This window comes from Triturus cristatus, chromosome 6 (assembly GCF_964204655.1).
Source record: "Triturus cristatus chromosome 6, aTriCri1.1, whole genome shotgun sequence".
In the NCBI taxonomy this organism is placed as follows: domain Eukaryota; kingdom Metazoa; phylum Chordata; class Amphibia; order Caudata; family Salamandridae; genus Triturus; species Triturus cristatus.
The window spans coordinates 616,315,964-616,329,620 of NC_140589.1; the positions used below are offsets into that span (position 1 = coordinate 616,315,964).

At 42.2% G+C, this 13,657-nt stretch overlaps 1 protein-coding gene across 1 annotated transcript in view; it reads right to left on the minus strand.

Annotated features, from left to right (window-relative positions):
• The window catches only part of LOC146817647 (trypsin I-P38-like), a 53,126-nt gene extending 40,649 nt beyond the window's left edge, over positions 1–12,477 (minus strand). The window contains exons 1-2 of the mRNA XM_085611108.1: positions 12,409–12,477; positions 8,566–8,743 (exon numbers count right to left, since the gene is read on the minus strand). Coding sequence (XP_085467234.1) covers positions 8,566–8,743; positions 12,409–12,454 — 224 coding nt within the window. The 5' untranslated portion in view covers positions 12,455–12,477. The remainder of the gene's footprint in view (positions 1–8,565; positions 8,744–12,408) is intronic.
• Between the last annotated feature and the right edge of the window lie 1,180 nt (positions 12,478–13,657).

Genomic DNA, 13,657 nt, shown 5'->3' on the forward strand with positions numbered 1-13,657 from the left:
TAAGGCAATGTGTATCTCCTAAACATATTTCTTTCCTGTTTTCCGTGCAACAGTCTGGCCAGTTGGATGCCTACCGTATCTCCATTAACATAGGTTATTTTCTGCATGTGTAAGACTGCAAGTTCCGCTCTTTTAGTATAATGCATATGCAGCAGCCCTCTAGCAGCAATGAGATTACATGACCTTTGTTGTGTGGGATTTCCAGCCCTTTTCTGTTCTATCTCCTTGTAGTCCCATTCAAGGTTCTGGATTTCTAGTCTCTGGAGATGCTGATGGTTGCAGAGGCCACTATCACACATATACCTTTTAAGAGTCAGAGCACTGGCATTGATGTCTGTTTAGCAGGCATCAGTGCACCTTCAGAATAAAACAAAACAGCAGCATAATTCCAAAAACTTGAAGATGATAATGCAAAAAGAAGGATTTACTTATCAATGTTTAATCATTGTGCAGAATCGGGCTCCAGAACTCCGTCAATGGGAGAAGCTGTAATCTCGGTCCTTTCTAAGCCAGGTTAGGACATATAAAAAGTGTGTCTCCTATCATCCTAATGCGCTCCTGAGCATGTATCCAAAAGTTTATACTAAAATCTAAGTCTGGGTGGTGAACTCTGCTCCGCTTGCAGAGTTTGCAGAGTTTTCCCCACTCCGCGTTACGCAGAGCTCGCGGAGTTCTGGAAAACTCAGCTCCGCATAGCAGAGCGGAGTTTTTTGCCCCGCTCACGCTCGTTAACATCAAGTTGATGAGTGCAAGTGAAGAAAATCCACCTCCCGGTGAGATTTGTCCTCGTTTGCGAATGTGAACGTCAAGTTGGCGAGCGTGAGCATGAAAAATCAACCTCCCGGCGAGATTTCTCAACGTGGGCGGTCGGATTTCTCACGGCGAGTGGTCGCATGCTCGCGACCGCTCACGTTGAGAAACTGTCCGAGTTGAGAAAGCTGCTGCTTGAGTAAAAAAGCTACTTGAGCGGAAGAAAGGAAGCAGTGCCAGCTTGCACTGTACATGGTGCTGTTCGCAATGATTACACTGTGCGGACAAACACCTGGCACTGAAAACCACCGTGAATGGCATTTATCTAACGCATTCCGCTGTTTTTTTGCCCGGGCTTAGTAAAATCCTGGCGACACACATAAATGAGATCTTTCCCTCCTTGGTGCACCCAGACCAGAGTGGGTTTGTGCATTGTCACGAGACACACAACAACAGTAGAAATACTATTCAACTGGTCAAGAAGACTTCACTTCAGAACTATCTAGCAATTCTTTTGTCATTATATGCAGAAAAGGCTTTATACAGTGTGAACTGGGCCTTGTTATACCTTGTTATTCAGGGGATGGGAATCAGCCCTCTTTTTCTCAATATGACTTTCTCTAATTATGTGAGTTCCATGGACAAGGTAACACTCAACGGCTGCACTTCACCAGCTTTTAGGCTGAATAGGAGCACCAGACAGGGTTGCTCCTCACCAGCATTCATCTCCCTCATTTAGTTGAAAGTAATTGTCAATATGCCAATTTCATACTGTATAACTAGGTTTCACAAAAGAGAGGGGTGAAAGCGCCAGTTGCGATGGGCTCCCTAACCACAGCTCCAAGTGTATAGTCATTGGGGCATGATCAGAGACTGCTATTGTGCTAATGTGTCCTACACGGACCCCTGCTAAAAGTGGTGTACCGACTAATGTGTGATGAATTCAGGAATGTGTCCTATAGACATGCAGTAGTATGTATTGTCCATATCTGCTAGATATAGCTCGTACCACGTGTCCTGAAGAGCCAGTTCTGATAACATGTCCTCTGATCTTCCCATCTCAGCCAACCTTTGAGGGTCCCACATTTTGTTGAAGTTCCCAATGAGGATAATTAGTCCAGGCGCCTCGCATGGTATGTCTGAGAGGAACTGCCGATGGTATGCATCCAGTGAGGTTTTGGGGGGATGCATGTTTTAGCTAATGTGAACATGTGACCCTGCAATATGCCTATCAGGATTCAATATTGGCCTTCTCTGTCTGTATTGACCTCTGAGATGATAAAGGGAACGTTGAGTCTAATAAGAAGTGCCACATCTCTCTGTTTAGTGGGCACAGAGTGAAACAATTCTGTAAGGTATGGTCCTTGCCTAAACTCCTCTGATCCTTCCTCAGTAAGTGGGTCTCCTTTAAACATATAATAATTAAATGCTGGTCCACAAGGTTCCCCAAAATGCCCCTCTTCAACTGAGGCATTAGGGCTCTTAACTTTGAGGATGGCAATAATTGTCATTTACGTTGACATGTAGAAAAATTCATCAGAAAAATTATAGACAGATTGATCATATATACAAACAAAGAAAAGCAGTAATGAGTCTCCATTACCAGAGTTAAACTGAATCAGCCAAGAAACACTTAAACCAAAATAAGTAGAGGGAAAGATCACACCTGCTGTATGATTGCAGTTCTAGGCATAATGTTTTCCCTATCATCACCTGTTAGGGAGGGAATCCCTTTTCCACAGCCGGGTCTAGCAAAGGTCCGTAGAGCCCTCCCAACCACAAATCTTACCAGGAACATCAAATATACTTAGCTTGCCTTTTGCTTTAAATAAAATCACTGACCTCCATTAGCAACCTCATCAAAACAACCAATCAGCTGGTCCTTAGCGAGGCCGGGGATCTCTGCCTGGAGCCATGGACCCAATGGCCAAACAGGAGCCGAGTGCAAGTAGAGGCAACCTACAATCCAAACAGGACATCTTCCTTCAAAGATGTTGTTAAAACAGAGACATACCACTGGCTACAGCTGCTCTTGATCCCCATAGCTACACCCAGCATCATGACGGTTCTCAGGTGGCTCCAGCTAGCTCCATCATAACTCTCTGACACCAAACCAGAAATACCTTTTTGCTGTGAAGATACAGATGAGTCATTAAGTTTGAGGAGACCTAACAGGAAGACAGCCTGCAACTGATCTATACGTTGGTAGGGTTTGCCACTTATTTTGAATGCAATATGAAAGGGGTCATTCCAACAATATTTGATGCTGTCCTCTTTCAACTTCTAAGTGATAGCCCTAAACTCTGCTTGTCGCTTAAAAGTGGTTTGTGCTGCATTCTGGTATATAGAGTAGGTGTGATCTTGAAAACAGATAGACTGCAGCTCTCTTGATTTTTTCAAAACCTATTTTCTTTCTAAAAAGTAATGGGACTTGATCAGGATATCTCTCTGTTGCAGATGTCACAAATGCATCTGAGTTTAAGTAATACACCTCTTCAATCAGGCTGCGAATCGAATACTCAAATCTTCCCTTGGAGGACAATTTTCCAGGACCTACAGCTTGTCCAACTCTGACCTGAGCTGTTGATCCCCAATAGTAGTGAGTGTGAAAGTGGCTGCCTGTTGTTCCCCCAAAGTGGCCAGTCTAGCTGTGGTATCCAGGATTCATTGCTGCACAGAATCTATATCTGTGTGTAAGTTGTGTATCTTTGAGCGTAGGTCAGCTCTCGTGTTAGACATACTTTTCTTGAAGTTATGACGTAGTTTGTCCTGCAATTCCACCTTGAATATGTGGAGGCTCTCCACCAAATATTTCTTAGTGAAAGCCATGGTATTAGCATTAGTGAGTGTTAAATGAGTTGCAGGGTAGACCACTTCTGTAGCTTGAAATTCAAGACTTTGCAGGTATGAAGAGAGGGTACCTCTTGTTGTTTTCTTCTTCAGGGGCATACAGAGGCTCACTGGTGCATATGCTAAGCTTGAAAAGCTAGACAGAGTCAACCTGTATCACCATAAATGTGTAGCAACAAACGCCTTCCTGGGTCACAGTCAGTGGTATGAGGCGAGTGGCATCACCAAGTAGCCCCTCCGCTCATAGTACCCAGGGACCTTGAGTTTGCACATGGGACAAACAGTACTACCATAGGTATGCCATATTGAGGGCCCACCTGGTCTGCAGACAAAGAGTTGGCCAGCATCACTGGGAGGCCCACTGCTCATGTGGTGAAATGGCTACCCATCCTATTTACTCCACCAGAGGTAGCGGCCTCTCAGCCCAGGCATCACCCGAAATGGATATGAATCGGGCCAAGTCTGCGCCATCTTGAGAAGCTATGTGGCCACTGGTCTTGCTGATCGTGATGGCAACCAAGTCAAGGGGTACCAGCGCCCACCTTTGCAACTCCAGGCGCCCCCTCCAGACTGCTGTTAAATTGTTGAAGTTATTATTTGCAAGTTGGCCCCCTCCAGAGCCCCCACTGACCCACGCCACTCCACATTTGGTCCACCTCCCACGGATGGACTCTTGAACCACTCCTCATCTTAAATGCTCACCAGCTCAAAGACACTCCATCTGATGGTATTCCCTCCCAGCAGGGAGCTCCAAACATCATTTGTATAGGAGCGCCCCAAATGTATGAGGCAAAATGCGGATAAGGCCAGGTGGGACATGAAGCTGAGATGAGGAGCATCCGACTACGCCACCATTTAAGCCGGGCCATGGAAATACATTTTAACTGCTATGATCACATCTAATAGAGGTAACTTAAAGTCTGTTTCGTTTACTGAATTCAGTCAATAAAGTAGGAGCATCACTTCATGTTCTCTATAAAAGTTTGAATTAACTTTAGGACTAAAAGCTTGATCCCACCTCAGAACATTGTATCGTCAAAAAGTCTTAAGTAAGGGTAGCGACAGAGAAAATACGCTAATTCTCAAAGTCTCTTTGTGTGACACAGTGTGATTGTCACTAGAAAAAATGTTTCATGGTAACAGTTTCTCTGCCACCTCTTTCAAAGGTTTAAGGAGAAAGTCCTATAAAGAACCTAAAACTAGTGGATGATCCCAGAACGATATAACCCCATGAAAAACAGAACGCCCTTAAATATACAAAATATAAGGAATTCAGGTATTTATAAATCACCCCAAGGTGATCTAAAAGCCTTAATACCTGATCACTGTAACCTTAAGATAGCCGCTGTAAAAAACTGTAGAATATGTTCAGGAGAAGAGCTCACAGGAGAAAAACAGACACCGTAGAGCGATAAATAATGATTGCACAATCGTCTAGTGAAGTTCCTCCTGAATGCCTGAATAGAAAGAGGGACCAACAAGGACACCCTAGAGTTAGAAGCTCTGACATTTCAACCTCCACACAAATAGCCTCATGTGCCGATAGATGGTTAAGGAAAGGAGAGATTAATGTAGAGGGGAGGAAACCAAAAAAATAATGAATTCTTCAGCTACTGATGTGACAAGCTGCAATGGAATCCATGGTCTCCTTGGCAGCAAGGTAGAGACAGAATTTCTTATGCCATTTCTCTATGATTTTTTTGGTCAGGACATTAGGAAGTAGGGGAAATAAGGGAAAGTCATAAAGCAGAGACTTTGGATGAGTGCTTAGCAAAACATCCATGCCATTTGTAGAAGGTCCTGGAACCTTGAGAAGAAAGCCAGAATTTAATTTTTACATTTTATAAAATGTCCACCATAAGAACACCTTTTGCATGCTCCAACAATAGCAGACAATCCAGATGGTCACATATATTCGTGAAGTAGCGAACATCTTCTTCTGACTGAACTTTACGAACGGTGACTTGTTACAGCACTGTGGCAGAGGCTTCTCTGATCCGAGGGCATAGATAGACACCACACAAAGACACTGACATGGCGTTGGGTGGGGTGGGGTCGCAGGGACCACAATATTAAGGACACGTTAATCTCCAAAGTTCATAAGGGAGACAAAATCGAGAGAACATAAAGATCTGCCAGATCCTCACCTGAGAGGATGGTGGAGACGATGTGCTAGTAACCATATCCCAAGACAACTTACAGAGCTTCTTTAAAGAAATAAGAGGAGAGATAGGCATGGTCCGAGGACAGTAGAAAGACTAAATGACAGAGATCAGGCAGGAATTGAGCACACTGGTGCCAGATTTAATGATATGGCACATACCTTAGACCGGTCAATAGAACTACACCACATTGACAATGAACGGATGCAATTAGAAGACCAGACCAGTTTTTAGAAATAATGTGGAAACAGGAAGAACTTGAGAACTACATCAGAATCAGAGGCCTACTAGGTGGGGCAGATGGAGCCAATATACAGAGCTGTATCCAGCAAATGTTACATCACATCAGAGGCAAACCATAGTCTCCTCCTTTCAGGTTGTATCATACTCATAGGGTTTTGAAGCTGGGCCCCCGCTGAGAAGTCCCCCTCATACGTACTGATTAGAATACATTCCTTGGAAGAGAAGTGGTAAATGATGGTGTTTGTTGATCCATGGAGATGATCGAATCTGACAAACAGAAGTTGAACTTCTCGCAAGTTCTAGCAGCCTCCACACTAAAATGATAAAGGGTTTTTCTGCAACTGACAAAACTCCTACGTAAACACAAAATCCAATATCAATGGGGATGCCTCTTTCTTCCTATATTCGCCTGGAATTAAACCAAACATTTTGCAAAAATGGTGGAGGAGGCACAGCAAATGTTAGGACTACAAGATGACCTACAGCCGAATGATGAGAAGGGCCCAAAAGGAATTCACAGGGTAGGCAATGACAAATGGTCCGCAGCAGGAAACAGAACACTATGGCAATGATTAAAGAGATTGAGGCAATTAAAAAGGAGGCTCTTCAAGCTGTGTGAAGGCTTTGGAACCCACCTTATGAACATTGAGGCAGTCACAGATCCACGACTGAGAGGGAAGAGAATAATGCCCCAGGGAACATACTGAGAATGGCAATGATGGGAGAGAGGGGGGTAGGAGGAAGGATAAGGAAAGAACTTGATAACCATGTTGGGCAAACGTAGGTGTGCCTATTGGTAGGAAAAGAGAGGGAAGAGGAGGAAGGGGGACTCACTTATGGGGGATTTGTTTACCCACACAAGAGGTATGACGCATTTAAAAAAACACAAGGAATATGGAGGTTGCTTCAGGCAGAACACTTGCACTGGTTGGACTATGTGGTAAGGGGTCTATTAGATATACTAAGGGCCAATTAAAAAGCTATGTGGGGGCGGCGAGAATGGAAACAAAAGGCACAGACAATACGGCTTCAATGCACCATCAAAATGTTAACAAGTGGTGTAGTAATATTTCTCCTGATGACCTTTGTCCAGTGTGCAAGGACAGTTTTGAAACCATAGTTCATTTATTATTCTTTTATCCTCACTATAGGATTCTGAGGGGCAAGTGAATCATTCCCCTGTGTAAATTAATTGGTCCCGGCCATTATCTTGAGGTACTGGGAAACTTAGCTACTGACACGCGTAAGGGTTTTTGATTTGTCCAGATTCTGTAATGCACTATGTATCAAACGTTTTAAATGTATCACATGAATTGTTTTATGTAGTTTTTAAACTGTATTTATGGAATTTTTGTCCACTTTAAAAAAAAGTTTTATCCCTTAATTGTCTTAACTTGCGCTGCGTTATGTACTTTGTAAGATCTTTGTGATTGAAAATTAAGTTATTTGATGATGATGCTAAATCTATACTTAATCTACTTAGGAACTCACAAGGTGACATCTGCCTTATTAAAGCTGATTAATACCCCTATTGAAGACCAGCAGTTAATTTGTACTGACAGACTGATGTAGGACACGGCATCACATTGGATAGTCTTCTAGAATTAATTACTCTTTTTCTTTATATTTTTCTTTATCTTAACTAAGCACACATATATCTATGTGAGATTTGCACTAATAAAAATATGCCTGTGCCAAAAACTAATATGAATTGTTGGTCTTGGTAAGGTTCAAGGCAGATGAGCAACCGTAATTATTTGAAGAAGGTCATGATGAAAACATCTCATGCAAACATATTGTAAATATATTTTACTTAGGATCTCTCTTATGTGGCCTTCCGTCTATTTTGGTACGTAATAGGAGTTGCTGGTTGTCATTATCGATAGCTGTCGGTTGTGCAGTCAATTATGCCACGTCATTAGGACTGATTGGAGTCCACTGTGAGTACCCTTAGTACCCAAACTACTGCGGCACCTTGTGTTGGTTTAGTTGAGGCAGGGACAGAGAGGACACATATGATCTATTTTGTTAGGAAGGGGATTAGTAGTCCATCTCTCTAGCTCGACTGAGGTGCTGAACCTATGGTGGGGAGGTGGAAGGTAGATGCAGTTTGAGTCCTGATTTGTCTCACAGCCCAGATTTCTAAATGACTAAAGTCCAGTGGTTATTGGAGATTGTTTAATAATATATAATTGTATGTGTCTTTATTTTTTAAGATTTGTAATTATTTTAGTGGTTGTACTTATAATTCCCACATGACGATAATGGACAGTTTTTTGCACAGCTAGAGTATGCCACATAATATAAGTCTGTATATAACAAAAACAACTTCAAATTAATTTTAGGCAATCACAGTAATAACCAAGCAATGTAATTGACTTCAATACTGGCTCCTTTTACCATCTTCAGACCAGGAAGGAGCCTTAATAAATGCTACATTTCAGAAAGTATGTGAATGAAAACATGATAGATAAATGGTTTTTACTTCTTCTATTAAACACACTAAGACACTGAATATTTCAACAAATAGTAGATTGAACAGAAGAAGAAAGCCACTCACAGGCCCATGCAATGTGCAGCTGATAGAATCCAATTCTGATTGATCAAGGATCCCCCACAAAACTTTCTCCCTTCCTCTGTCTGATAGTCCAGGTAGACCTGCCAAGGTCTGCTCTTTCGTGGACAGTTGTAGCCATTGACAATATCATTGATGTCTTCGACCTTGGTTGGGTAGGCAGCTGGAAAATGCAAATCAAGAGAAATTGAAATGACATGGGACAGTTGATCTCAAGATCCTGATTTATAACATTTTTAGTGCATTGATGTTCAACTTGAGTGAGTAAAAATGTGCCATTTGTGGGTGATTTGTGGAATCAGAATTTGCAAACATTAACTTCCCAAATGAAAGTTATGGATGTGGAATATAAGCAAGAATCATGCTCTTGTGATGGGTGTTCCCATCATGAGCATTTAGTGGCGATGTTTGGAAACAAATGTTAGGGAAGTGATAATCACCGCCCAAGTCGTACTTTGGGAGTATTTACAATACATTTCCATAGCGTTTTACAGCCAATTTGAGCAAATAATTCACAATCAAATTCACAGTTAAAAAAACACAAATCCACCATATTTAATGGTGGTTAAATAGGAGACCTTCCTCTACCTTGAAAAATATTTTCCTTAAGGAACAAATTAAGGTGTGTTTTCATTTAATTTCTAATCACTACCAAGTGGTTGTTCTGGGTGCGAACATTCTTCTGATTTATGGCTAGATATTCATTTAGAAATGTGCAATTTTAAAAAATCCCTAATAAGTAGTAACTTTATAAAAATAAAAGACCCAGAAAAAAACGTAGTAACTTTAACGCCCTTGGTCTTACTCCTTAGTCAGGTTTAAAGGATTACACATGAAGTTACAATTCTCAGTAAGGCGCTACAACAACACCCCTTCTGACATCCTACCTCCTTACTATCTGAGACCTCCAATAACTACAGCGCGAATATATTGTGAGTATAGGCATCAATTATGCACAGGTGCTGGTTGCCTTCAAGTTCCACCCTTTAATTGTTCTGCAACTCAGCACAAAGTCTCAGACCCACTACACTCATGCAGGTAACAAAGTTGCAGGTCCATGCGGCAGAATTGTGTACAGGTTTAAGTGTCTCCTCCCAGTTGAAGACTAAGCCCTGCTTTTATCTGCTGGTTGACATTGTAGTTTTAGCAGTGCAACAGTTACTGTTCACACACAACCTCATAGTGGTGTGTATTCTTTTTCTCTGTGGCCCCAGCACTGGAACAGGGACTGCTAAATGTAGTTGGCATAGTAGAACTGTTCAGCAGCACGCATCTTCGTCAAAGGTAGATTACTCAGCCAAGTGCAGACGTGAACAGGTTTAGCAGTTGTAGGCTGCAAGCCGACTAATCCTGATGTCCTGTCTTCAGCAGTTGGGTCTTCTGGGTTAATCATTACTCTCCACTTTCTCTGCAGCTCAGCTCCTCTTCCTGACGTCAGTAAGGACGGCACCAGTCTTTATGGCACTTTTTAAGTTGCAAGACAACGCACTGATAGGTAGTTTGCAAATGTCAGCTCACAGAGAGACCATTCAAAGAGATTACAGATGACCCCCTAACACCACCAGTTACTCCTGGCAATCCCTGTGTGGTAGTCAGCTTTCTCTGGGTGCTCCTCACACCGGGAATATGCTGGACATCTCTTTTTGGACTGGAGCCCCCGTCTGCGAGGCTAGCCACACTCCTTCCCTCAGTGGTCAGGGAGGCCAGCAGGCTTTGAAGGAAATTTAGGCAGAGGCCTAATAACGAAAGATATGCCACCTTAATGAGAAGGTTCTTTATGGAATCCTGACCGACCAAAAGGTGTCTCATTTATATTACATGGGACCCTAAACCGCCAGCGGTGGAATGCTTCATCATTGGGTCTTGACTTCATTCAGAAAAGGTAGCATGCTTGTTTGATCGGGCTCCTCGTGGAAAAGCTCTTGTGGAGACCATTTTCTTTAAAAGACCAGGATATTGTTAAACCTGGGAGGCAGAATTTTATGAAGCTACCATTATCTAGTGTATGGCCAACTACATTTTATTATGGTGGCCACCTGTACCATTAAAAAACAAGATATAGATATTGGGGAATCTAAATCATTCACACCATCTTCTGGTCAACTGTCAAGCCAGAAGAGGTTGGTGGTTTTCTCCAGGACCTTAGAATCCCTGACCCTGCTCCTACTCTACATGTTATGGTTTTTGAGTACCCTATGTCAACGGGCTGTGTGCCCCAGACAGGAAAAGTGGCAGTTGCCCTCTGTAATCAATACATTATCAAGAAGTGAGACTGGCAATCCCACCTAAGTGCTGCTTCGCCTTCTGCATATTGGACAGTGCTAGGCAGTCCACTATGTTATGTTTGTTTTGCCCACAAAGGAATGGCATGTGAAGTCATGCATGTATGTACATGTGCATGTTTGATGTAGCTGCACTGTGCCTCATTGGCCAATTTCTAGGTATTAATTATTTTACCCACCATTGCTCCTAGCACATTAGGGTGGATTATTCCTGTCATACTAATGGAGATTTGATATGGTTCACCTTTCCCTATTGCAGATTTCCTTTAATGGATTTCAAAGAAGTATTACCAACACTACATTGATCTAGTTATCATTCACCATACCAGTAGTTTGACATTGGCAGATTTGACCTATTACGCACTTGGTATAATACCACTCCGCAATGTTCTAGTTAACTGCTGTCTAAATGCAAATGTGTCAAAAAGGTTTGTGACGAAGTGCACACCGGTCAATCCTCAAATGTGTACATTTTAAGTTCAGTTCACATGCAAGCTCGAATGCGTAGTCTGCCCTGAACCACGTAGACACTTCAGATATGGAGCAAGGTAGAACCCAAGTGTCGGGCGCACAGCTTGATTCGTCATGCATAACATAGATGCCACAAGTTTAATCCAGTTTCACCAATATTTTATTCCAATTTCATCCAGAACTTCTCAATATTTTAATGTTTGTTCCCTTGTCACATGAGAGGCGCTTAGGAAGGGCCAGGTAAGGCCTGGAATGCATTGGGTTATAAGGATCAACTTTTGAGGAGAAATTATGTACACTCCGTGCTTCAGGATAGCATTTCCGCTGCATTTAGGACAAAGTGAAAACGTAAGCGCCTCGCATGTGACAAGAGGACAAGCATTAAAATATTGAGAAGTTCTGGATGAAATTGGAATAAAATATTGGTGAAACTGGATTAAACTTGTGGAATCTATGTTATGCATGACGAATCAAGCTGTGCGCCCGACACTTGGGTTCTACCTTGCTCCATATCTGAAGTGTAAATGCAAATGTGTGCCATTCTGATAAGGTATCCTTTGCATGACGTTCCATGAAAACTAGATCAAGGCTTAAAAACCTACTACTAATTCATTAGGTTATTGACACACATTATGTTGCTTACCTAAAGTAAAAGCCTGTCCAGAATACTAGATTCTGATGTTGTGAGTCGGTTCACCACAGGTCGACAATCTAAGATAATATCGTTAGCTATGATTTTGCTCCTCACACACAGGGACAAGATGATGTGCCATTTTGGAAACATCTTAAATGCTTCATGTTGTTAACACAAGGCGTGTTAAGTTCACACTCCTCTTGTCAGGTCCACCTGCACAATCTGTACAATCTGAAAATGAAGCACATTGGACTGACCCAACACACGATCAAGAAGCAGCAAGGTCGCAAAAAATGTGCATGCAAATCAAGTAAATAACTCTACATAAGACCCCGGAATGTCCCTAACTCCCCTCGCTATATTGGCTGTCATGGAAGTAACCTGTTTCTCAAGCTTCATGGATGTAGAACAGCGCATTGACTCTCTCTTGGTTGTGTTTACCTGCATGATGCCAGACTGCCAGAACCAGCAGAAGAAAGAGCTTCATCTCGCGGCTATGGTGCTTGTCCAAGTTTCGCAACTATTACACCGGGAAAGGAACGTTTATATACCTTTCATTATCGAATGCCCTGCGTCAGAGAGTCCTACAATTTGAGCTAATTAGGCTATTTGTGCCATATCCGAGTCACCTTGCCTTTCGAGTTATGACCTGGCAAAGGTAAACCTCTCCTAATACAAAGGGAATCATGGTCCCCATTCCAGAGACACAAAGGGAACACAAACACTTAATGTACTGAGAAAGTGTTTACTTTGCAGTAAATACGTGAACAGCAAACAGTCTCAGATGAGGGTGACATTGAGAGCAAGAGTACTAATGAGTCTGTGCATACAACTGAAAGATTTCACAGACACACGCACACACACTCACATACGCATGCACATTCGCACGCACACAAACACACACACACACACACACACAAATGCACAGACTATTTTGTAAGTACAAGTCACTAGATGTATTTAACATTTTACCCGCTATAAACTCTCTATTTGACTAATCAGAAGGTTTGTGAAGGGTTAAAATAATTTTCTTATTTATTACACCCATTTTACGAGTCACAAACGTTTTTCAAGCTTGTAAAATAGGTTTAGAAATGATTATCAATTTAGCAAATACTGAATAAATACCTAATATATCAATGGTTTGTGACTGTAATTCCAACCACAAACCATTGATAAGTTACCGACTTCCGAGGAGGGGTGGTAATTCATTTGCAAATGGGAGGGAGGCTACTTGGGCCTGTTTAGCCCTTGGAAATTGGAGTGGCAGCTTCAGAGGAGTGCACAGTGGTAAAGGGACCACTGCCAACTTTCACTGAAGTTTTTGAAAACTGAAAACCTTAAGGAAATGAGGGTGCCTAAATAAAAAATCTTTGAGTTTTCAAATGCAAAGAAAGACCTGGTGGTCTGCTATCACTTGCGGACCAGAATACTTCCCTTTCCAGACAATTGGAGGGAGTTGCAATTTGCAACTTGAGTAATGAATATTCATTGGACAGGTCGTCATGAGCTACCTCGCTTGCTCAGGCCAAGATTTACTAATATTTTGCACCAGGGTTACGTCACTTTTTTGGCTCAACCAAGGTGCAAAATCTTTTTGGGATTTACAAAGTCATGAAAGTCCTGATTTGCATGGCTTGCATCAAGTAGGCATTATGTGGGTACCCAGACTGCCATTACCCTTCTGTCG